The 25,643-nt window shown below is 36.3% G+C and overlaps 1 protein-coding gene across 2 annotated transcripts in view; it reads left to right on the top strand.

The window, feature by feature from the left end:
• The window catches only part of MTMR12 (myotubularin related protein 12), a 93,950-nt gene extending 68,625 nt beyond the window's left edge, over positions 1-25,325 (top strand). For both annotated transcript variants that reach the window (XM_001365807.4, XM_007487502.3), the window contains exons 8-16: positions 4,672-4,747; positions 5,522-5,628; positions 6,363-6,487; positions 7,784-7,862; positions 10,027-10,097; positions 13,483-13,655; positions 16,305-16,472; positions 17,862-18,023; positions 22,238-25,325. In XM_001365807.4, coding sequence (XP_001365844.3) covers positions 4,672-4,747; positions 5,522-5,628; positions 6,363-6,487; positions 7,784-7,862; positions 10,027-10,097; positions 13,483-13,655; positions 16,305-16,472; positions 17,862-18,023; positions 22,238-22,801 — 1,525 coding nt within the window. In that variant the 3' untranslated portion in view covers positions 22,802-25,325. The remainder of the gene's footprint in view (positions 1-4,671; positions 4,748-5,521; positions 5,629-6,362; positions 6,488-7,783; positions 7,863-10,026; positions 10,098-13,482; positions 13,656-16,304; positions 16,473-17,861; positions 18,024-22,237) is intronic.
• The last annotated feature ends 318 nt before the right edge of the window (positions 25,326-25,643 follow it).

The following is a 25,643-nucleotide window of genomic DNA, read 5'->3' as shown; positions in this document are numbered from 1 at the left end:
GAGATCCATGGACTGATATCTTTAATATTTCTATAGTAAGAGGCTGCTCAGTGGTTAGAACATTTTACTTGGAATCAGGAAATCTGGAGTTCAAATCCTACCTCAAACACTAGCTATGCAACTCTGGACAAGTCACTTAATCTCTCTATGCCCCAGCTTCCTTATCTGTAGAATGGGGGTAATAATAGTATCTACTCCCCAGGGTCGTTATGAGGATGAAACACTCACAAACTTTAAAGCACTCTTTAAGCGCTGGCTATTATTAATTAATATATTTGGTTTCCTTTGCAATCCTGTGCATTTTATTTTATGCATTTAAAAACATTATTCTGAAGAATCTATAAGAAAGTCATTTAATTTTTCTCAGCCTCAATTTCCTCATATGGAAAATGACACACCTGAGTTGCTGTAAGGATCAAATAAGGTGGTGCGCTTTTCAAAACTTAAAATGTTATAGAAATGTTAGTAACTGCTGCTGCTATTTCTATAATCATTATTACTCCTAAAGTATATCTATATTGGAATCTTCAGTAGGCATTCCCAGTTTGATAGCTGCCAAAAGAACCTTCTGCTTAACATCCAAAGAATGTTAGATAAAGCCATAAATTATTAGATAAATAGAAAGATTTAATAGTGAGTTATTCATCTGTTGAGATGTATATCACATTTTGTCAAATTGTCTTTATGTACTAATGTCAGAGGTCACCGATGTGAACAATGTGGACAATAATCAGCTCATAATAGCCAACATTTAAAGCAATGCTTTAACGTTTGCAAATGGGGTTGTTTGAACTTAACAGTTATACCTTGAAACTCTTTCCGAACACAGATAACACCATAGAGAAAATTTCTTTGACTAAAAAAAAGTTATTACAGTTATAAATTTGACCACCTAGAGTGCCAGAACTTTTGATTTCTGGCACATTACCCCCCAAAACAGCAAAAGTCCCTTGTCAGGTCCTCACACCATCCTGGTAAGCTCCTTGAGCAGACAGGCCCAAAATTCCTATTAGTAATATCTTAGTGTATAGAATTTCCCACAGACTACTCATAAATCTGAAATCCCTGAAATAAAAACAATATATTTTTTTGCCATTTTCTTCGTGTATATCCCGTTTTATTCCTCTAGCTGTCAGATCTTTTCTGACTTAGGTAGAAGTTTGAAGGGAAATTTTGAAACATTTCTGTTGGAGATCTGCTTTAGTGGGCTTGCCAGCAATTGTAGAGTGCAGGTGTTGGTATTTAACAAAGAGCCTACTCTCCATTCAAATGGAATTCTTCCTATTTAGCTCATGGTTAAATTTTCCTTCATACCACTGAGTAATTTTAGTCTTCTTCTTTTGTAGAAAGGGACTGTTTAAGAGGAAGACGCAAAGAGCTGCTTTGTTGGGAGTCAAGGTTGTTTCTGAGAACTAGGACTTCAAACCTGGTTCCATTTAAGTGTGCTTTATGGTTTTCTATAGAGTATTTGGTTTGTAGATGTTCAATAAATAATCATTTAGTGTGAGACACTTCTGAAATTCAGTCCAATATAAGCTTACCTTGTTTAAATTTCTCTTTTGAAAATCTCATGTTTGAAACTAGTTGATACATTTGCTGTCCAGTAGGGATATTGGTACATGGCGAAAGGAGTACACTACTTCTAAAGTCCTTGAATTCTAGAATTGTGGCAACTGTATTTCTTGGTTTGGAACAAAATGTCACTTTCCCCTGAGCTATTTGCTGAGGAACTATGTCCTCAGTAAAAGTGATTAGAATCTCCAGAAGTTCCTTTTTGCATATTGAAGGCAAACTGGAATTGCCAGAATAGTTTAGCTAGATATTGTTTATAGACCCTGTCATAAGCAGAAGTTTTCATAATATTTTAAGTTTGCAAAGTTATGTAGATTATCTTATTGCATCTTCCGAATAGCCCTGTTGAGATTGGTACTTCAAGCCCCTGTTTTAGGGAATATGGACAGGGACTGGACCTGTGGTTTCTTAGTACAGGGAGCTCACAGATGAGGAAACTCTTTCTACTGAAACAGGTCATCATCATCTCAGCAACTTCTAGTTCTAAAGAATGGCTTAGAGCCTTCAGAGATGAATTGACTTGCCCAGGATCACACAGCCAGTACATGTCAGACTGGAAACTCAGGAATGCCAGGTTCCAAACACAGGCTCTCCATCCATAACTTGTATTTCCCCTCTTCAAGATCATGTACTAGTGATGACACACCAAAATGGGAAGTCTCTCTATTGTGATAATTCTGCTTATATACACATGTAACAAAATACAAGGTAACTGGAGGTGAGAAAGGACCCGTGAACAGCCGTAGTGTGGCATAATGAATAGAATCCTGAAGTTGCCATTTGGAAGACTCAGCTTGGAAATTGTCAGCACTCACTCTTAGCCCTGGTTTCTACATCTTAGCAAATGAATAAATATTAGCACCTACCTCAGAGAATTGTTCATAGGATCAATGAGATGACATAAAGAGGTTTGCAAAGCTTAAGGTATTATAGAAATGTGAACTATTAACTGGAATGAATGTACTGGGGAAATCTTCCCAGAAGAGGTGACCCCTGGGCTGCGCTTTACCGTAGGCTAGTGAGTCTTAAGAGTCAGAAGTCCAGAAGTCCAGATAGAGTCTAGGCAGCAAAGATCCAAACACAGGAGATGGAGTGCTAAGTGGGAAGTCGCTACTAAGTCCCTTTGGCCAGAACAAACATCTTGTAAGGTGAAGTAATGGCATAAATCTGAAAGGTAGTTTAGTTCCCATTTGGAGTTTTCTTGGCAAAGATACCATATTGGTTTGCTGTTTCCTTCTTTGGCTCATTTTATAGGTGAGAAAACTGAGGCAAACATGGTTAAGTGACTTGCCCAGGATCATAGCTAGTAAGTGTCTAGAGCCAGATTGGAACTCATAAAGATGAGTCTTATGACTATAAGCCCAACACTCTCTCCACTGCACCACCTAACAGCCTGAGAAATTTGCATTATTTCTGAGATGTAATAGGGAACTTCAACAGGCATTTTTTGTTTTATTTTGTTATTTAGTAGGGGAGTGGCATGCTCTGGTTTGTGTTTTGGGGGTTATTAATGTAGTAGCTAGATGAGGGATGGAGATGAGGGATGAAGGGTAGAGACTTATTAGAAGGCCTTTGTAGTAGTTGAGGGGAGTGGTTTTACGAAAGAGAGATCAAGCTGGAGACGAGATGGGGAGATAGAATCTGTAAGTTTTGGCAACTGATTGGATAAGAAAATCAGAAATCGGGAAGAGTCCAAGATGACTGACTCAGACTCTGTATATCTAGCTCCATTGTCTCCTTTCAACTCCTCCCTCCTCACTAGCTACCCCATGGTATTTTACAAACAGGGTGTCTTAGGAACATCCAAACTCAAAAACAAAACTTACTTTTCCTTCCAGACCCATCCCTCTGTTCCCTATTTCTCTTAAAAAAGCACCACCATTCTCCCATGTTTATAGCATTGTCATTATACTCGGCTCCTTATTTCCTCACCCTGCCTATCTAGTTTGTGCCTAATCTTGCCATTTTTGTGACCCTGGGCAAAATAATTTTAATGTCTCACTGTTCTAGGCTAGGGATGGACAAGGCTACAGCCTAAGGATTAAATTAGTCTTTCTTCCTGTTTTTGTACAAACCTATGAGCTAAAAGTAGTTTTTTACATTTTAAAATACAACAAAACTTGTTTAAAAATGTAAAAACCTCAGTTTCTACACTGTACAAAAACAGGCAGCAGGCCCCATTTGACCCAAAGGCCCTAGTTTGTTGATCTCTGCTCTAGGTAAGTCTCTAAGACTATAAATTGGAGAGAAGGTGCTGACCAATCAATCAATAAACATTTACTAAGTGCCTTTTACATACCAGGCACTGTACTAAGCACTGGGAGTACAGAAAGAGGCAAAGATGGGTCCTGCCCTCGAGGAACTTACAGTCTTATAAGGAAAACAGCATGCAAACAAATAGGTAAAAAGTAAACTATATTAAGAGGGGTTGGAACTTGCTGTAAAAGGTGGAACTCTTGTTGAAATTTAAAGGAAGCCAGAGGGGTCAGTAGTTGGCATGGAGGAGTGAAAGTGTTCCAGGTATGAAGGATAGCCAGGGAAAATGCATGTGATAGAGCGTTTTGTTTGTGGAAGAGCCAGGAGACCAGTGTCACTGGATGGAAGATTATGTGTTAGGGGTAAAGTCTAAGAAGACTGGAAAGGCAAGAAGGGGCCAGGTTATAAGGGTGTAGATTGCAAACAGAGCACTCATAGAGGCACTTTCCTTACCTGAGATTTCCCTACTCTACTGAAATCCAGTCGTCCTTCCTTTCTCTAATGTCATAGAATTTGAGAATTGGAGGGGGCATCAGAGAACACACTTGACCCTCATTTTCAGATGAAGAAACAGAGGACCAGAGAAGTAAAAAGGGATTTATGAGATTATACCAGCTTTTGACACCCCACTGGGGTTAGAATCCTTGTCTTGTAACTTCCTGTCCAATGAGTGCTCTTTCTACACTGAGAGAAAAAGAGAAAAAGACAGAATGCATTTGAACTAGTCCATTAATCAAGCAACTATGTCCTCAGCTGTGTTTAAATTTTTGTTTTAGAATTTCAGCTTTTTTAATTTAATTAACAACAGCCTTTGTAATAGAATGAATTGTTTCTTCTCTGTAGGCTGCCTGCCTACTTTGTTGTTCCTGTTTCTCTTCCTGAAGAGGATATATCATGTTTTCAAGGACGAGGTATACCTGTAAGTAACTATGAAGGCCCTAAGAATCCTGAAGGTCAATTGCTCATGTCATTTGCCTTAAATTTTTTTTGTCATTTATAGAAAAATTATCTTATTTAAAGCTCTAGGTTTATATTGTCCTCATTCCAACAGGGATTTGAAAATATCTTAGGGACTCCCCAGAGGTGGTAGTGCTTCTGTTTCTAGAAAAGAAGGCTAATTTAGTCATGCCTGAGACCATTTTCTGAAGGACTTACCCTAGTTTGACTGCAAACACTTTAGGCAGAAGCTGCCTCTGGCATAATACTAGTTGTGTGACCCATGGCAAGTATCTTAACCTTCAGGGCTCCAAATAACTCCCCAAAATTATAAGTTACAGAAAAGATGCCAACCTATTGTGAAAGGATTTTTTTCAATTATTACTCTATGTTTCTAAGGTCTAATTTAAAGAAGGAATCGTTTTTGGTCATCTGAAATGTTTTCTACAAGGGTGACAGGAATCCTTGTTAATTCAGTAGGATATGTTTCACAAAATGATGACATACAGAGCTTGTTTTCTTGTGTTGCAGACTACAGTCAGGCAGGAAGTATACTTAATGATCAGTGTGAGAATCCAGAAAACTCCTAATTTTCAAATTTCCCTAGCCTTTGGGGAATTTATTGAGAAAATATCATAAATAAATTGTGCCATATGGAACTTGCTGGTTCACTAATAAAGAATGTTTGTCTCATTGAAATTATAGCAATATCCCCTAAATGGTTTTGAATGTCTGACTGTCCTTTTTCATTCTCTAGATTTGGTGTTGGTCTTGCCATAATGGTTGTGCCCTTTTGAAAATGTCAGCTTTCCCCAAAGAACAGGATGAGTCCAATTTACAAATACAAAAAGCCTTCTTGGATGGGTCAGTAATTTCTTATATTTGTATTCCTTTTTTTCTAAGTGATATTTTTTTATTTTAAATATTTTTCTAAGTTTACATGATTCATTTCCTTTCCCTCCCCTCTTCCCTCCCTCTTCCTACAGCCAACAAGCAATTCCACTGGGTTGTACAAATGTTATAAGTGACTTCCTTTAAAAATGAAAACTGGGGGCAGCTGGGTAGCTCGGTAGATTGAGAGTCAGGCCCAGAGATGGGAGGACCTAGGTTCAAATCTGGCCTCAGGTACTTCCTAGCTGTGTGACCCTGGGCAAGTCACTTAACCCCCACTACCTAACCCTTACCACTCTTTTGCATTGGAACCAATATCCAGTATTGATTCCAAGACAGAAAGTAAGTGTTTTTATTAAAAAAAAAAAAGAAAACTACTTATGCTTGGTCATAGTAGTCTTTAGAGATATAGACAGTAATAATAAAACATTGATTTTTTTCCTACAGGCTGATAGCCTTTTATTATAGAGACTTATAGTTTATAATATTTGTAGACAATCTTGATTTATATTTATTAAACTAATTTTTATGAAAAGTACCTGTACTTGTTAAAATTTTCTTCAAAAAATAAATGAGAATACATAATACTATATTCATTTTTGCCATGCTGATATCTTCTTCCTAAGGGATTTTGAGTTTTAAATACTTGTAGCTTACTTTTGATTAATGTTTTTTCTTCTAATCTCTTGATATTTTTTTATATCCAGAATTTACAAGACCATCCACAACCCACCTTATGAAACTTTAAAAACTGAGGACCTATCAAACAGTTTCATATCCCTACAGGAAATCCAGACCTCATACTCTAAATTTAAACAGCTATTCCTAATAGGTGAGGAGTACAACACAAAAATAACTTTTCTTCAGATGGGGAAAAAGATGCTAATTGAATCACATGGCAGATGACATCCTTGCCTTACTTTCTAGTAACATTCAGATGCTTTTTGCCATCAAGACTGAAAGATGTGTAGATACAATTTATATAATTTTGGCCTCCCATTGGCTTGCCTTATTCTAGTCTCAGATTCCTTCTCTTCTGTTTTGGGGGTCTATTTTTGGTCTTTTGAGAGTGAAAAAGTTCCTTGGAGGGGTGGAGAATATATCTGTAAGTTCTGTATATTCCCAGTGTAGACATAAGTATTAAATAATAAGAGTTTATTATTAATAATATCACATATTAAATAATGAAATGTAAAAAAAAATCTCTTGGGAAAATTAACATGGTTGCTAACCACCTTTAAAGAACTGGCAAAAGAGTCATCAGAAAAGTATGATTGGCATCTTGACACCCCATTTCTGAATGATTGACCAATCCTAAGTAAATTGTGATACAGTAACAAGATATTGCTCCACCATAATAAATGATGAATACATGTTGTCTTCCCCATTAGACTGTAAAACTTCTTGAAGGCAGAGACTGTCTTTTGCCTCTTTTTGTATATAAAGGTTTTCACTGGTTATTTTTATTCTTATTTGTCACAGTCATGAATGTGCTGTATCTAAACATATGTGTATCAGATGTTATAGCTTATTTGCTTTTCTTTATCTCATATGGATTAAATCTAGAGAGAGGAAATAAGGAAAATGTGGTATAAGGACAGAAGACATCAATAAAATATATTTTAAAATATGTGTGTTAGCTTCATAAAATTCAAGGTACTATTAGGGGAAAATGTATTGTTGGTCACTGTGTATAGAATGAAGAATTTTAGATTTTAACTGAATTGAAATCTATACTGTGGGATTTTTTTTCTCCCTACTTTATTTACTGCACAGCAAAGGATCCAGCCGAATATTGGCATCTTTGTAATTTCTTTCTAAGTGGAAATATATTCAAACTAAGAAAAAATAGTAGTTAATGCTCCTTTGCTACTTGTATTTTTTTAACTAATGTAGATTTCTCATATTTTTCTCTTATGCCAAATGACTCTTCCCAGGCATCTTAGTTAAAAAACAGTATAACTGAACATTTAAATTCATAAAGTAGTTTCATGTTTAGATTCTGAATTGTAAAGTCAGTTTCTGACTATATTGACCTTATTTTGTCCCAAATCAGGCTGTTAAGTAACCTTGATTTCATAAGTGTTACTTAATGTTGATATAACTTTTTTTTTCCCTACCATTACAGACAATAGTTCTGAATTTTGGGACACAGATGTGAAATGGTTTTCATTATTGGAAAGTAGCAACTGGCTGGACATTATCAGGTATTCAGATTACTTGAAATCTTACAGTTTTGTATCTTCTAGGTCTTGAACAATTAAACTTTCTCCCATCAGATAAATTTTTACTCTGGAATATTTTGTATTTTGATATTTGATATCATCATTAATGAAATTTTATTATTTAATATTTGTGTCTATATTGGGAATACATGGAATTTACAGCTATATTCCCTTCCCCAGTGAACTTTTTTTTAACTCTCTGAATACTAAAAATAGACCTTTAACTCAGAAAGGGGAGAATCTGAGACTATTAGACAAGGTAAGTCCCTTTTCCCTTGTTCTCTTAGTAGATCTAAGGCTTTAAAAAATACTATAAGAAACAAGGAATCTCCTCATAATAAAGAAGTCATGGACTCAAGTTTCACAATAAGATATTCATTTTCAGAAATGAACAATGTGGGGATTTGTTTGGTGTGACTATATTTGTTACAGTTTTGTTTTGTTTTTTTAAATGGAGGATAGATGGGTTATAGAAGGGAGAGGGTTGCCTAAAAAGGAAACAAAAGAGATTCATTGAAGCGTTTTTTGATGTACATATAGAATATAAAAAGGGCCAGACGAAATCGTAGACAAGCAGGTTAGCTTTGAAAATCATGTGTTGAATTTGTTATTTACTTAAAGAGAAAAGCAAGCTATACATGATGGAGATGTGTAGTTTCATGTTCAAATCTCTTTATATTCAGCTCTGTGTCATACAAAGTGCTCCTTTTGTTTCATGCTTGAGTGAAATAAATCCAAAATAAAAAAGGAGTCACAGAAGGTTCTTGATATTTTGGTTTTAAAACTTTTTTTAAAGCTTTTTTGTTTTTTCATTGTTCATTTCCTTAAATAGCACACACACATACATGCATGCACACACGTCTACCTCTGTGTTGAACCCTCCCTTGGAACAAAAAATGACTTAGGACAAATGTACACAGTAACTGAATATGACAGTATAGGCAGCATTCCATATCCATAGGCCCCCCATCATGAAGGGACATTAAATTGTTACATTTTTCTAGGAATAAGTTTTGGGTTTTTTTTAATATGGATATCTAGTCCAGAAATACCTCTAAGAAAATTCTTAAGATTCTATGTTCTATGTCTACATTGCAAAGTGAAGGTAGCCCTTTGATCTCTGGAACAGTATCAGCCAAGTGAAATTCAAAAACAAGACTATTTATCTTCCCAAGATCAGCTTAGCTAAATTCAAAGAGGCTCTTCACAAGAAGGTTGACTATTGGGTAATGAACCTTCTTGAGCCATACCAACTAACTCACTTTGGTGTCTATCTAAACAGGCATGTAGGGATTATAGTCTATCAATGGAGATTTTTTTGCATGCAATATAGTTCTTTATTCCAGATTGGTTTTTAATCACATACACATAATATTACACAGTAATGAAAATAATCAAAAAGAGTAAGAAAGTTAATAAAATACCCTGGTTTACAAAACAAAACTGATTTTTGTGAAACTGTTAAACAAAAAGACCAACCAAACATTTTGTAAATTAGTTTACATAAGTGAGGAGTGTAAGGAATCACAGTTACTTTATCCACTCTTCACCAATTTACTATCATATGTATTTAATAATTCCTACCAATCCCTACCTATACCTATAAAATTATTGATCTTTTTTAAGTTTTGAAGAATATTCTAATATTTAAATTCCAACTTCGAAATATTCTGTATTTGGTATGTGGTAGAGCAATGTATTTTATGTATCTTCTTATCATTTGAATTTTTTATTGGGCCTTTTGTTTTCTATGGTGAATTTGATTGTTCATTGTGACAGTCTCAGAATCTGAAAGCAATTCAGACAATGCCTAAGCTTGAAACCTTTCATATTGTCCCCATTGATTAGTGTTTTCTTCCTCTCCAGATATTCCTAGAATTCTACTTGATGTCCCCTTTGTCTCTCTCTCCCAACCCCATACTCTAGTTTTTATCTACATATTTATTATATATATTTATTTATAGATCTATAAGTGAAAATTCCATAAGGGAGGGAACTATTCCATGTGTGTCTTCATATTTCCCATGCTAGCATTGTGTCTTATGCATACATTCGTTGTAGTCCCTTTGAAAGATACCCGTTGCATGTTTTGTTGAAAATATTGCACAGAAACATTAATATCCTTTTTTCTTGTCTCTCTCTTTAGACGCTGTCTGAAAAAAGCAATAGAAGTAATTGAATGTCTAGAAGTACAAAACACAAATGTTCTTCTTATAGGTAAGATGCTTTTTGAAGGAAAAAGTGTTGCTCCCCTTTTCCTTACTTGGATCCACTTAACTTCATCTAGTTTTATGTGACAGCTGAGGACAGTTCATAAGTTTCTTGCCTATTTTCTTGGATCCCTAAAATTCTCTGCCCAGTATTTTCATGTAACTCTTTAAAAATAAAGTCTTACTTCTGACCTGTTGGCAGTAAGACATACTCTCATACTAAGAAAGAAATATTGTAAATTATAGGTAGATTTTCTTCATTCAACCAGATAACAAAACTTGCAATTATTAACATCCTTGAATTTCCTAGTACTACTTCAGCTTAGTTGAAATGAAAAATCCATAATCTTTTCTTAAATAAAATATCATATATATCTCTAACACACAATTAAAGGTTGGTTACAGAACTAAAGCACTCTCCTTAACAAAGTGTTTCATATAACCAGAATTGAAATTATTTAACTTGTTCTCCATAATTAAGGAAGTTTTTGTGATTCTTTCACTCATTCAATAAATATTTATTAAGTATTTAATACGTTCTAGGCCCTAAGTGTTGCCAGTATAAAGAAAGGCAGGGACAGCTAGGTGGCTCAGTGGATAGAGAACCAAGCCTATAGTTGGGAAGACCTGAATTCAAATGTGACCTTAGACACTTCCTGGCTGTATGATGCTAAGCAAGTCACTTAACTCCTGTTCCCTAGCCCTTACCACTCTTCTGCCTTGGAGCTGATACCCTGTATTTATTTTGTTACGCCTTTACTTTCTGCCTTGGAATCAGTACTAAGGCAGAAGAGTGATAAGGACTAGACAATGGGAGTTAAGTGATTTGCTCAGGGTCACACAGCTAGGAAGTGTCTAAAGTCCAGATTTGAACCCAGGACTTCTTGTCTCTAGGCCTGGCTCTCAATCCACTGAGCTACCCAGCTGCCGCCTATGATACACTGTATTCTGAGGTGGAGAGGTTTTTAAAAAATATATAGACATAAACAGTCTCTGTTCTCAAGGAGCCAACAGTCCAAGGGGGTACTTTAGATAAATTTTAACCTATATTTTTAAAGACAGACTGAAAAGTCTATCTTTCACATGTTTCTTTTTTTTTCCCTTTTAAACATTATTTTATTTGGTCATTTTCAAACAATCATTAGAAACAAAGATCATTTTCTTTTTTCTCCCCCCCCCCCCTTCCTGCCACCCCTCCCATAGCTGACGCATGATTCCTCTGGGTATCACACGTTTCATTTTTAAAAATCTGTTTCAATATTAGATACCATTATTATTTTCTGCTGCGTTCAGAGAACTGTAGTTGTCTTAAATAAGAAATTATGTGGAAAATCTCTGTGGTCTCAGCCTTCAGAGATCTTGCAGATTAATGGAAAACACAGAAGACCTTACTGAAACATCACTATATATCTAACTAGCTAAAGTGGTACAGAGATTTTTGCCTGTCTGGAGTTATTTTGTTATGGGAGAAGAATAAATAATGAAGAGCCTTCAAAAGTCTAAAACACCTCAGGCCAGACTGTTGATCAGGAGGAGCCATATGGGGAATTTGAGTTCATTCCCTAGCGAATATGGAACGTTAAGTTGACTGGCAGAGAAATTCACTTGAATAGATACCATTGTTTGAACTGAAATATTAGCTTAGGCTAAGTAAGGAAGTAGGAATTTTAGCCTTGCTGTTAGGTCTTCCATGTACAAAAAACAGGAACCTATACCTTTAAAATTGACTAGTTCTTTGGTTTTACTTTTGTTCTAGAGAGGAAAAGAGGCAGGAGATTTGACTCATGTCAATGTGATAATTTTGGCCAAATTACTCTCTGAAAAAAAGTCTGTTGATTTGGGCACCTTACCTTGAGTTTATTCCCTCCAGTAGTAATAGTCATTTTCTTAAACGTTCTTTAAGCTGTTTCTAAGTACCACTTATTGTGGTTCAACAGAGAAAACAATATAGATTGTTGGCACAGTTGCTCCTCTTTAGGAGCTTAAACTCTAGGAAAATATACATTTTTCTTAATCATTACTTTTAGTCTATTTGTCTATCTTTCATCCAGTCTTCTAGGATAGAAATCTTGGGGCTGTCTTTAACTCTTCTTCTTTCTTAAAAATGTTTATCTTTATTTTCTTCTATTGTTATATACATTAAACAAATACACAAGTAGACACTATGGTATTTACACATGTGGAGCATTCAGTCAGTAAAGATTTAATCAGCACCTATTTTGTACAGAACACTATGAAAGGTGCTAAAGGACATACAAATTCAGGGTAAGACATTGACTACCCTTGCCTTCACAGAGTATAGTGTCTAATGGAAAGATAAGACAACTCTGCCACACAACTTTGTGGAAAATGTGCAGTAAAGGTTTGAAAAACAAAGCATGTGAGATCAGAAGCAGGAGACAAGTTAAGGAAAGCTGCTGCTTGAATTGTTACCCATCCTTCAAAGCCCAGTTCACTGGGCAAAGAGGGACAGAGAAAGGTGGTCCAGGCACAGGAAACAACATATGAGCAAAGAAAAGCTGAAGAAGGTGGGGCAGAGTTAGGGGATAGGCTGTAGTATAGTATCTAGAAACTAGAAATGAAATGTTCCTGGAAGAAAGAGTAGAGCATGGTGCTAGATGCTGGACAGCCTTGAATACCAAGTAAAAATGTCTTAGACTTTACTAGAAGGACAGTCAGGGGAGCCACTGAAGAGTTTTGAGTAAAGTAGTAGCATGACCTGACGTATACATAGAAAGACAATTGGTCAGAGGTTAAGTGAATATCCTCTAGTCACACAGCCAGTTTTTGTCAGAGACAGCATGGGAACTCAACCAGATCCTATTAATAATAACTTCAATGCTGGCTCTTTAGCCACTGTGTTCAATCTCTCTTCAGATCTAGATCAGGGATAAATCATTTGGTATAAAAATACAAGAATTCCAGGCCTATGAAGACTACTCTAAAGCATTACAAAGATAGGAATAGGATGAATATACCCCGCCCCCCAAAAAAGAAAAGAAACATCTGAGATGAACCTGGAATGAACAGCTAGCAGGAAATAAGACAGTCAAAGTTAAAAGCATGAAAACACCAAATGGGATTTGCTAATGAGAGCCTCCATTATGTTTTAGATTCTTCATTCCCTCTGTGCTCCTAAAAAGTAAGTGGATTTAATGTGCTAGGTAATGAGAGAGGATGTGTATAACAGTTTGGAAACCTCAAATTTTAAATAAATATTGCTTCTCACCTTTAGAAAAAAATTTAAGTATGACCTTTGGCAATAGCAACTGTTGCCTATAAGTGCTTTGATGTTGATACTCACATTACTGTTCCAATGTATATATCCTTTGCAATTTTAAAATATTTTGTACTATACTGTCTTTTTGTATTATTGCCATGATTTTTCCTAGAGGAGAATGCATCTGACCTGTGCTGCATAATCTCCTCTCTGGTGCAAGTGATGATGGACCCATACTGTAGAACCAGGTTTGGCTTTCAGAGCCTCATCCAAAAGGAATGGATAATGGGTGGGCACTGTTTCTTGGATCGATGCAACCATCTACGCCAGAATGATAAGGAGGAGGTAAATTTTAATGACTATTTTGGGGTTTCCCTTGGGGGATTTGGTGAAAGTACATCAATTCTATTATAAGATCACTGCTGGCAAAAGATTTTGAGTTAGGAAAAGATTCGCTCTTTTCCTGATTAATGTGAAAATTTGAACAATTTAAGTAAAGTGATTTGTAGATGAAAGACATTAAAGAGATCCTCTATAACCTCCTGTCCTCTGTATTCATCAAATCAACTTTGATTGTTTGCAATTTTCAAAATTAACTTCATTTTATTGGGGTGACCCCCAAAACTGCTGCTGATTTTATTTAATTATTTAATTTTTATTTAGAATATTTTTCCACGGTTACATTATTCATGATCCCCACCCCTCCCCGCTTTCTCCTCCCCACCCCATACCCCCCAAAGCCAACAAGCAGTTCCACTGGGTTATACATGAATCATTGTTCAAAACCTATTTCCATGTTATTCATATTTGTGGAAGAGTGGTCTTTTAACATCAAAACCCTAATCACATCTCTAACGCACTACATGGTCAATTATATATTTTTCTAATGCATTTCTGGTTTCACAATTCTTTCCCTGGATGTCGATAGAGTTTTCTCCTAAGTCCCTCAGAATTGTCCTGAATCACTGCATTGCTACTAGTAGAGGAGTCCATTATGTTGTATTGTACCACAGTGTCTCAGTCTCTGTGTACAATGTTCTCCTGGTTCTGCTCCTCTCACTCTGCATCAATTCCTGGAGGGTTGTTCCAGTTCACATGGAATTCCTCCAGTTCATTATTTCTTTGAGCAATATAGTATTACATCACCAACATATACAACAATTTGTTTAGCCATTCCCCAAGCGATGGACACCCCCTCATATTTCAATTTTTTGCTACCATAAAGAGCACGGCTGTGAATATTGTTGTATAAGTGTTTTTCCTTATCTTTTTGGAATACAAACCCAGGAGTGGTATGGTTGGGTAAAAGAGCAAGCATTCATTTAAAGCCTTTTGCACATAGTTCTAAATTGCCCTCCAGAATGGTTGGACCAATTCACAATTTTGCCAGCAATGTATTAATGTCCCAATTTCGTCACATCCCCTCCAACATTCATCACTTTCCTTTTCTGTCATAATAACCAATCTGCTAGGTATAAGGTGATACCTCAGAGTTGTTTTAATTTGCATTTCTCTAATCAGGAGGGATTTAGAACACTTTTTCATGTGCTTATTGATAGTTTTGATTTCATCCTGTGAAAACTGCCTATTCGTGTCCTTGACCGTTTGTCAATTGGGGAATGGTTTGATTTTTTGTAGGTTTGACTTGGTTCCTTATATATTTGGGAAATTAAACCTTTGTCAGAGAGTTTTGTTATAAAAATGTTCTCCCAGTTTGTTGCTTTCCTTCTAATTTTGTTGCATTGGTTTTGTTTCTACAAAAACTTTTAAAAGTCGTTCATTTTACATTTTGCAATGTATCTCTTGCTTGGTCTTAAATTCCTTCCTTTTCCACAGATCTTACAGGTATACTCATCTATGTTCATCTAATTTATTTATGATTTCACTCTTTATATTAGTCATTTACTGATTTTGATTTATCTTTGGTATAGCGCGTAAGATGTTGATCTAAACCTAATTTTCCTCATACTGTTTTCCAGTTTTCCCAGCAGTTTTTGTCAAATAGTGAGTTCTTGTCCCAAAAGCTGGGGTCTTTGTGTTTATTGAACACTAGCTTACCGAGGTCACTTACCTGAAATCTATTCCATGATCCTCCTTTCTGTCTCTTAGCCAGTACCATGTTGTTTTGATGACCACTACTTTATAGTACAGTTTAAGATCTGTACTGCTAGCCCCCCATTCTTCACATTTTTTCATTATTTCCCTTGATATTCTTGACCTTTTGTTCTTCCAGATGAACTTTATGATTTTTTTCTAATTCTATTTTAAAAAAGTGTTTTGGTAGTTTGATAGGTATAGCACTGCTGCCAATTTTAGACTTTTGTTTTCAGGGGGAAAATTAGAATTCAGAGTATCTTACAGGGAAAAAATCAACGAAAGTAATGAAGAAAATTTTGCCTTACTCATAAAAAGCATATTAACTCTAGATTACCATCTCATTTCAATGCAATAACTGTGAATAATTCAAAATAAGGTTTCAGTAAAGAGAGGCCTTGGGTGACCTAGGAATTTTAATAAAATTGGAAAACACAATTCTTAGAAACTATACTGTTCTTTTCTGTAATGTTGATGTGCAGAGTGATCAGGTGATTTAATCCTATGGAAAGGAATGGCAATATTTGTGTGGGCCAGTCTCCATTCCCAGCCTTTTTTTCAGTTTGCAAAGCAAGCCTTTGTTTTTTCTTAAGTGGTTCAGAAAAGCTTTACTGAGTACCTGTACCATTCATAGTGATTTACACAACTCCAAAAGAAGCATTGACACAAAGCCTCTTGCCTTTAAGAAGACTTGCTATCTTCTTGGAAAGTCTATAGCTCTGATTTAGGCCTGTCTTAATGTCTTTCTCGCCCTATGTTTATACCATCATGCCTTAGTTGATCTACATTAAAATACCAAACTCCTTATACATTAGAAGTAACTCTCACTTTTCTGGGACTTAGGACAGCTCCCATCTGCTACATGGCCTTTAAAGTAACTTAATCTTCTTTTTATTTTAGGTTCCTGTTTTCCTACTTTTCTTAGACTGTGTTTGGCAGTTGGTACAACAGTATCCTCCAGCTTTTGAGTTCACGGAGACTTACTTGACTGTTTTGTCAGATAGCCTGTACATACCTATCTTTAGTACCTTCTTCTTCAATTCACCATATCAGAAAGATGCTAATGTGGTAAGAGCCTCTATTAGAATTTTATTCTCTTATTTGCTAGTTCAGTTTTTTTCAGGGTTTTTTTTTTGTGCCATTAAAATTCTTTATTTTTCTTACTGGTATTAAAAAGTTCTGCCTAACCTTTGTCATTTTCTCTTTGTTCTGCTCTGAAACTGCTCACAGGGCATAGCACCATTACATAAATAGCAAATCCATACTTGGATCAGCTGAGTAGAAATTAAGAAAGTAGGAACAAGTTTCAAACTACCCTTTAACTTTCCATTTTTAGAGTTTTTTGTCTCACTTAACAATAAAGCTCATAAGACTTAAATGTATTTTTTTTAACCTTTACCGTCCATCTTAGAATCAATACTGTGTATTGGTTCTAAGGCAGAAGAGTGGTAAGGGCTAGGCAATGGGGGTTAAATGACTTGCCCAGGGTCACACAGCTAGGAAGTGTCTGAGGTCAGATTTGAACTCAGGACCTCCCATCTCTGGGCCTGCCTCTCAATCCACTGAGTTACCCAGCTGCCCTTAAATGACTTAAATGTATCTTAAAGTCTGCCCATTATAATCTTAGACCACAACCCATTCCATGTATTTTATTCTTTTCATCCCAAAATCAGCCTTTCCTATAATGATTTACATTTATCTTTCTTTTTTTTAACTATAGCTTTTTTTTCCCCACTACCCTATGAAGGTAGGTGGATCAAGTACTGTCCCCAATTTACAGAAAAGGAAACTGAAGCTTGGAGGTAAAGTGATTTGCTTTAGGAGCACATAAGTATCATAGCTAGGATTTGAACCCAGGTCTCACCTGACTCTTAAGTTCTAGTTCTTTTTCTACTACAATGTGCTATCTCTGTAAAATATAAAAGGAGGCAGCTAGGTCATAGAGTGAATAGAGAGCCTGGCCTGAGTTAGGAGGACTGAGATTCAAATTTGACTTCACATATCCTAGTTGTGTGACCCTGGGCAAGTCACTTAACTCCAATTGCCTAGTCAGTAAGACGATTACTACTTGATACTAAGATATTACTTGATACCAAGATAGAAGACAATGGTTTTAAAAAATAAAATAAAATGTAAAAGACCTGCTTCTTATCCCTGCAGTTACTGCAGTCTTGTGTAAATACTCTAGTGTCCATGTCATTTTAGTTAAAACTCCACAAATCCATAAAAGAAACACAATTTCATCCTGTTTTAGCAAAGTTTTTTTTTTCCAGTGAATAACTTAATAAAAACAAACTCTCTTACATATGTAAGTGACAAATGAATGATAAATATCAGGGCAGTCATCATTTCTGGAAAGGGAACCTTGAGATTCTTACAACATGCCCTTTCTTCTCAAAGTTTTGCCATGTTCTGTCCCACCCTTGGAGCCAATATAATCTGTGCTTGTCTTGGCAGGGTAAGGAAAGCCAGGACTCACAAAACAAGCCTTTGAGTCTCCTAACCGTTTGGGATTGGTCTGTGCAATTCGAATCTAAGGCTCAGATTTTGCTCAACAATCCTCTTTATGTGGAAAAGCCAAAACCAGACAGAAACCCAAGGAGAGCCCCACATTTTAAAGTAAGATATTTATATTACTGATCTTTCTTGCCTGCCCAGTCATATGTAATGTCATAAAGAATTTTTTATGTTATATATAATTGATATAAATACCTGTGTTACTACTTCACATCCAGAGACATTTGTGATTGGCCAATATAAAAGATCATTAGAATTGTTTGCATTTTGAAGACCAGACTTTGTCCTAAATCAAAATGATCTTGAAACATGGTCTTTTGACACTAAAGATGGAATTCTGCCAGGTAAGGCCAAATAAACCCATATTTAATGAGGGGTCATCGTAAGATATAGCTTATTTATTGTCTGGGTGCATTATTTTGGCAAAAAAAATTAAATTTATCTACAGTTCCTAAGTACCCATGACTTTAAATGTAAGTCAACCAATGAGTAAACATTTATTAAGCACCTGCTATGGGTTAGGCTCTGTGTGCTAAACACTGTGGATACAAAAAGGAAGCAAAAGACAGCCCCTGCCCTCAAGGAGTTCACAGTCTAACAGGAGAGACAACCAGCCAACAAATGTATACAAACAGATAAATAGGAGATAAGTAACAGAGGACAGAGACTAGAATTAAGAGAAATTGGGAAAAACTTCTATAAAAGATGGAAATTTAATTGGGACTTAAACCAAGGAATAGTTATTTAGTTGGAATAGAGGAGGTAGAACATTACAGACATGGGAGACAGACAAAGAAAATGCCCAGAGCCAGCTATGGAGTGTCTTGTTTGTGGAACAGCAATGAGGAGATCATTAGTAACTTTGGAGAGAGAAGTTTCAGTGGAATGAGATCAGAAGCCAAATTTAAGGGGTTAAAGAAAGGAATGAGAGAAGAGAAAGCAGAGGGACCTTTTACATATGTGGCTAAGAGTTGGACAGAAGAGACAGAATAAAAGTTAAAAGTACAGGGTTTTTTCAAGATAGGGAAGACAGCAATAGGCATAGTAGGCAGCAATAATAGAGTGATGATATCTGGGAATGTTTACTAGACAAAATAGAATGGAATCACTTGAGCCTCTAGAGCAAGTGGTTAGCCTCACTAGGCCATCTCATGATATGAGACTGGTGAAGGAGATATTGGCAGAAGGTATGAATGATCTACATAAGAGAAAGAGGAAGGTCATATTGAATGACCTAAATTTTTTCTGTAAAATCAGAGGTCATTTTCTCAGCCAAGAGGGGAAGGTGGAAGTGGAGTCACAGGAAGTTTGAGGAGGAATAAAAAGATTTGGAGGAGCGGCTATGGAGGGGGCGGAGATTGTATCAACAAGGGAAGAATCATAAGATCGCCAACAGCAGCAAGGGCCCAATTAAAGTTTTATAACAGATTGGGGGCCAGGGACTCAGAGGAGGATAGTGAAGGGCTGAATTGGTTCTTAAGGAGTCAAGATGAGAGGAAGAGTAGAGAGTGGCTAGGGAAGGGGAGATAACCTGAGAAGAAATGGGATGGGGAGGTCATGGAATGAACAAAGATTAGGATTTAGTAAGGGAAGGAAAGGTAGTAGATTATAGTCAGTAATACATGTTAGATGATGGTTTTCTTTTTCTTTGAATATATTTTTATTGATAACTTTTGCTTCTACAATTCCAAAATGCATTCCTCTCCTAGAGAGCCATAACTTGTAACAAAGAAGAAAAAACCAACATTGAAGAAATATGGCATTAATTCTAATATTACTGACCCATAGTCCAAAGAAGCAAGTGCTTTCTCATCTCATTTTGGGGGTCAAGCTTATTCATTATAACTTCACTGAATTCTGGTTTTTTTTGTTCTCTGTGGTCAAAACAGTTGTTATTCTTTCTACTTCATTGTCATAGTCTTTATGCACATATTATTTTATTGATTCTTCTTACTTTATTTTACATTAGTTCACATAAGTCTTCCCAGGTTTTTCAGTGTTTGTTATATTATTTCTTACAGCATAATAATATTGAATTGTATTCAGGTGCCAAAATTTTTTAACCATTCAAAAGACTATTTCCTTATTTAAGTGTGTCTTTAAATGGAGTATACCCCTTCCTCTCTCTCTACCTGCTAATCATTTCAATTTGACTATGCATGTTTGTTCTACTACATTCATCTCTGAAACACTTCCCGAAAAAGGTGAGTAGACTCATAGCTGTCTTCATTACAGGAAATTGCTCCACAAAGTCCCTCAAAGAAATGAAGTCAATGGTCACTAATCCCTTAATAAAATATTTGCCATTGTGTCTCTCTTCTGAAAATATATTTCTGGTAGTCCAAGATGGGGGAACTTGGCTGTCATGCTTGTCCTTGCTCTTGTGAATGACTGTTCAATGGCCTATCTGAAAATTTGGGTTAATTCTTAATAAGGATTGAGTTTGGACCAGGCTAAGATTAGACTTAAAAGTCTAAAAATGCCAAGCATTCCAATGCCTTTTCAGTAATAATAATTGACCTTTATACCATGCTTTAAGATGTGTAAAATGCTTTCTATACATTATCTTAATTGATCCTCCCAGTAATTATGGAGGAAGAGAAATGTAAATGCTATGGATACTTTATCTCCTTTTTAAGCATGAGAAAATTAAGACCCAGAGGTTGTGACTGGCCCAGAGTCAAACAGCTAGTACACGTGGGAAGCAAGATTCGACTTGAGGTCTTTCTGACTCCCAAATCCAATATTCTGTCTACATTCAATCAAACAAACATTTATTAAGCACCTTTTATTTGCTAGGCCTTTCAAGAATCTTACTAGACTGGAGATAGTACTTCTTATGCCTCCGTGGTCTTAAACTCTTGCCCACCTCTCCCTCTTCTTCCCTCCCCCCCCCCCCCATTGGATCTGAAGGAGATTGATCTATGAAAGTGAAACACAAAATAGCCATACCTGAGCCATTTGGTATTTTGCCAGAAATAGTTGTTCCTAAGTACATTATGCCCCCTGGTGGCTTCACATAGACACCTCTAATCCTTGGCTGTTTTGAAATCATAGCATCTTAGAATGTTAGGAAAGTCCACAGAGTGATCAATCGGACCCCCTCATTTTACAGAAGAGGAATTTGAGGCCAGATGGTAATTTACAATTTCATCCAGATCTTGTTTTTCTAATGCCTCTCTTCACCACCCCTGTGAATGTTCAAGTATCTGAGGCACTTAGAATTTGAATAGAAGAAAGAGTCACTTGCTGTGTGAGGGTTGCAGTTTGGGCACTCAGGTTCACCATCCCTGCTCTAAACCAACCCCCTCATTTTACAGATAAGGAAACTCAGGCTAGAGTGGTTAAGAAACTTACCCCAGGTCATACAATGTGGCAGAGATGGGAGGTCCTATGGTCCCAAATTCAACACTTTGATGTCACAGGACTGTTTTTCCATACTGGTCACTGTCCTATAAACTTTTTCCATATTACCAAAACCTTTCCTAAAATGTGGTGCCTGGAACTAAGCATAGAACTGTGGATGTGGTTGAAAGAGCCATTTTTCTTCTCCTTTCCCCACATATAAATCCTTTTTTTCTTTTTTTTAAAACAAGATACACTGGATAGACAAGTAGTAACTAAGCAGGCCCTGGCAGGGACTCCTGGTTAGTTGTAGATAAACAGTTCAAAGTGCCATGGTAGGCTTTGTAAATTGGCAAAAAATCAAACAAACAAAAAAAAGGTATCAGCTAATTTAATAATAAATTCACAAAATATATCCATTTAGAGCATTGCCTGGGTGCTTAATCTTAACTGTAAATTAGAACCAGAGCCTGGCTCCTTTTAATTTATCCCCATAAAAATTCCACTCACCAAAGAACTTCTGTTTCTATTGGGAAGGAGTAAGAGGAAGTCATTCAAGGTGTTGAGGATCAGATCCCCCTCTTTTTTCATCACAGACTTCTGGCTTAATATTTTGGCTTTCCTCTTTCCCAATCAATTTTCCAGGAATATTGTTTGCTTTTGCTCTAGTTCAGGAGAGAAGAGGATGATGTTATTTACCAAATCAAGTCAAACCTCACTTTCTGTGAAGGCTCCCCCATTTTTTCCTCTTCCCTTTGCTTGCATTTGTGAGCCCATTGTGTATCTAATACTGTTTTTATGTAAGCAAATAAAAGTCAAACTGTAACTTCTCTGTGCTGTTAAATTTTAATAACTTTTAGCTACAAATGGTAATTTTGATGCATCTTAAAAGGCTTTTACAATATTTTTGTACTCTACACCATCAAATAACTATGCTGTTTATTAAACAAAAGTATTTGTCTCTTTTAAAGCACCAGCGACAGCTTTCTCTACCACTTAACCCAAATAAATCATCTCCTAAAAGAGGATTTTTTGAAACAGACCACTTAATCAAGAACCTCCTAGGCAAGAGAATTAGCAAACTAATTAATTCTTCTGATGAACTTCATGACAATTTTCGAGAATTCTATGATAGCTGGCATAGCAAAATTGTTGATTATCATGGACTGTTGCTTCCTCATATAGAGGGTCCAGAAATCAAAGTTTGGGCCCAACGCTGTCTGCGTTGGATTCCAGAAGCCCAGATCCTGGGAGGTAGCCCAGTGGCCATTATGAACAAAGTCTTAGAAATGATGGAAGAGGTTCAGAGCTTGCAAAAAAAAATTGATGAGAAGCACAACAGCCTGATGGCTCCTCCCCTGGATGGCCTGTCACTGCTAAGGAAGCCTGCCCGCCTGTCCTCTTTGTTTCCCTTTGCTTTACTCCAGAGGCATTCCTCCAAGCCAGTCTTGCCCACAAATAGTTGGAAAACATTGGGTGATGAGGAAGACTTGGCCAAACAAGAAGATGAATTTGTTGATCTAGGTGATGTGTGACTTAAATTTTTTTTTTGTCAGTTACTCAAAAACTGTGGAGAAGGAGACCACCGAAGACTGTTGTGGGTTCTTGGCACTTAAAATGGATCATAGTATAAGACCTAATATATTAGCAAAGTGTTTTTGTGGTTTCGGCTAGGTCATCACCAGCCTAGTGGCCAGGAAAATGGATGGTTCTTTGTTTACTGTGGCTAATGAAAAACTATGCAACTGAAACTGTCTCTAGGAGAGTTACTTTCAAGGTATTATAACTTGACACTTGAATAGGATCGTGTCCTCTTATGTAATTTCTACAAAGCAACTGTCAGGAAGATGTTTTCATGTCTGGATTACAGCTAAAGGACTTGGTCAATTGTTCTTGGTCTTAACACTTTGCTAAAATTCTTTCTGTGCCAAAATTGTTACCAAGTCAGTAAGAAGAGTCAGTTTTCTTATCCATGTCATTTTAAGATACCTCTAAAAATGCATTTGTGTAAAGGATCAAAAGATTTATTAGAGCATGGGAAGGATGTGAAGATGTGTTATGGTGTATGTTTAAGCAAAACAGTTCATTGTTCTCTACATCTCAGGCATTGAAAAGCTGAGATTCCAGATCCTTGATTTTCTGATCATTACTTTCACCCTTCCATTGTTTAGCTTTGTAGTTGCTAGACAGAGCAGATTTAGTAACACATTTGTATATGCTATGCTGTACATCCTTCTCTATGTGGGATTCCTTCATTCATTTATTCATTCAGCAAAATGTATTAAGCACCTTCTGTGTGCAAGATACTAAGCTGCACTTAATTAGCATTCCTCCACTTTCTGGATGCCTTGATATACTTCTAATTGCTTGCTGCTAATCCCACTAGCCAGACTGAGTTTTTCTTCAGCTTGCTAGGGGAGCCTCCAATTCCTTCTAATGGGGCTAAATTTTTCATCTGAGCCTCCCAGTATTTGAAGCTAACAGCTTAACGTTTTTCTTAGTGCACACTGAGACTCTAGATCTCTTTTACTAGAGCATTACAAACCATAGCCTTCTGTGGCAACCCCAAAGTTGTCCTTTGATAATGTCTGTCCTGTGCGCAGACTGATGGAATGTGATCCTTTTGAATGTGTCTTTCACAGCTAGGAAATCATTAGAACATTAGAATCAAGATTGCTGAATATCTTATAGTACCTCAGTGATTTTAAAAGCCATAGAAGAAACGTGATTTTATGCCTGACACCTCTTTTTGATCTGCTGTTTGAATCATATATTTTTATGCAAAAAAAAATACACTTTGTAAGAATTAGTCATTTTGCTCCTGATGTGACCTGTCAAATACTACATGAGAAAGAAAAATCATTTGTTGAGGTTTCTAATTTAATGTTTCTTTTTGTACTTGTATGTGTTTATATCTAATAATAGAGCCTCTTGTAATTGTTCGATGTGGGAAAAAACCCTTACTTGCTCAAGGACAATGACAAAGAATGTTGAAACTGTCGTTAGAGGAGTTTCTAAGTTTGCACTGAATCATCTTTATACATACAGTAAATTGTTGACTGTTCTCCCATCTCCATGTTAACTTATGAGCCAGGTTGAATCTATTTAGTTGAGAGATGTTGAGTCTGGGGGAGAATAGGATTAATGTGAGTGAGGGGAGGTTCACAATTAAAAAGTTCCAAGTCTAGGTTGCCTTATAAGTCTTAATAGTGAGGACAGTGTAAAGCTTTCAATAGCAGTTTTTAATAAGGACACTAGTTCCATAGCTCCCTTCTGTTACATGGGCTTTCTTAAACTAGCACTAACCTCTCCACATTGCTCCACTTTCTCATCCCCCTACCCACCCCCCAAATACACTATGGAGCTAGCTATTTTTGTTACCATATTATTATAAAGTGAATATTTATACAGTAGCCTATAAAAACTTCGGATTTTTAGTAAACATGCATTCCAAAAATACTTTGTGTGATGCTTTATGCTCCAGAAGTCTTGGGTCAGAATCACAAATTTGTGACCATGGTAATAGTAGTTGATTGTGCATTGGAATATTTTTATATACTTTTGCAAACTGCAGTCCAGGAAAAGAAGAGTAAGCTGTTGTAACATGTAAAGTCATGATGGTTATGTATTTATATTTGAAATCAGATTTCTATAACTTGTATTTGTGTACAAAATTATCAAATGGGTTTATATATTGTGAAATTTTTATTAAAGATTGAAACATCAGAAGTGCTTAATTGTAAAAGCTGAAGTGAAACCATTTAAAACTTTGTTGAAGATGCTGCACTGCAAGTTTAGAAATGTACATTAATTTACTGTATATAATATCCTGAGTTTCTCTTTATACCTCCAAGTTTTTACACTGAATACAAGCTAGCTTTAATTGAATTTTAAAACATGCCTGTTGTTTTGTTTTTTGTTTTTTGAGGAATAAGCTGTTGGACAAAATCTGTATAAATTTGCTTTTTATTTTACTGTATGTACAATTAGAGTTTATATACTTGTATCACACTGCATCATATCTGATAGCAGGAATTAAAGCACAGTTTTAAAATAGCACCATATTTTGTGTGATGCATTCTGTACTGTTGTCTCTTACAGCATGGGGTCTTTTGAAAAACAAAGAAAATTGTCCACATAGACACACACTGCCCCCTTCATCCCCACCAAAGTCATGTTATATTGCCTTTTGCCTTTTTCCCCCTTTCTTTCTTAACCAGACAAGGCAGTCCCCTGAAGTTAGAGGCAAAAATACACAGGTTCAGAGTTGAGACCTATTAGAATACTTCTATACAGAGGAGTCCAGCTCTTACCAGAGAGCCAATTGTAGTTGTAACAGCTAAAATTTAGGGGAGACTATGGGGAGACTGAGGCAAG

The sequence above is a fragment of the Monodelphis domestica genome, chromosome 3 (assembly GCF_027887165.1).
Source record: "Monodelphis domestica isolate mMonDom1 chromosome 3, mMonDom1.pri, whole genome shotgun sequence".
In the NCBI taxonomy this organism is placed as follows: Eukaryota; Metazoa; Chordata; class Mammalia; order Didelphimorphia; family Didelphidae; genus Monodelphis; species Monodelphis domestica.
Note: the sequence above shows the minus strand (reverse complement) of the source record. Positions and strands in the feature narration are given on the sequence as shown.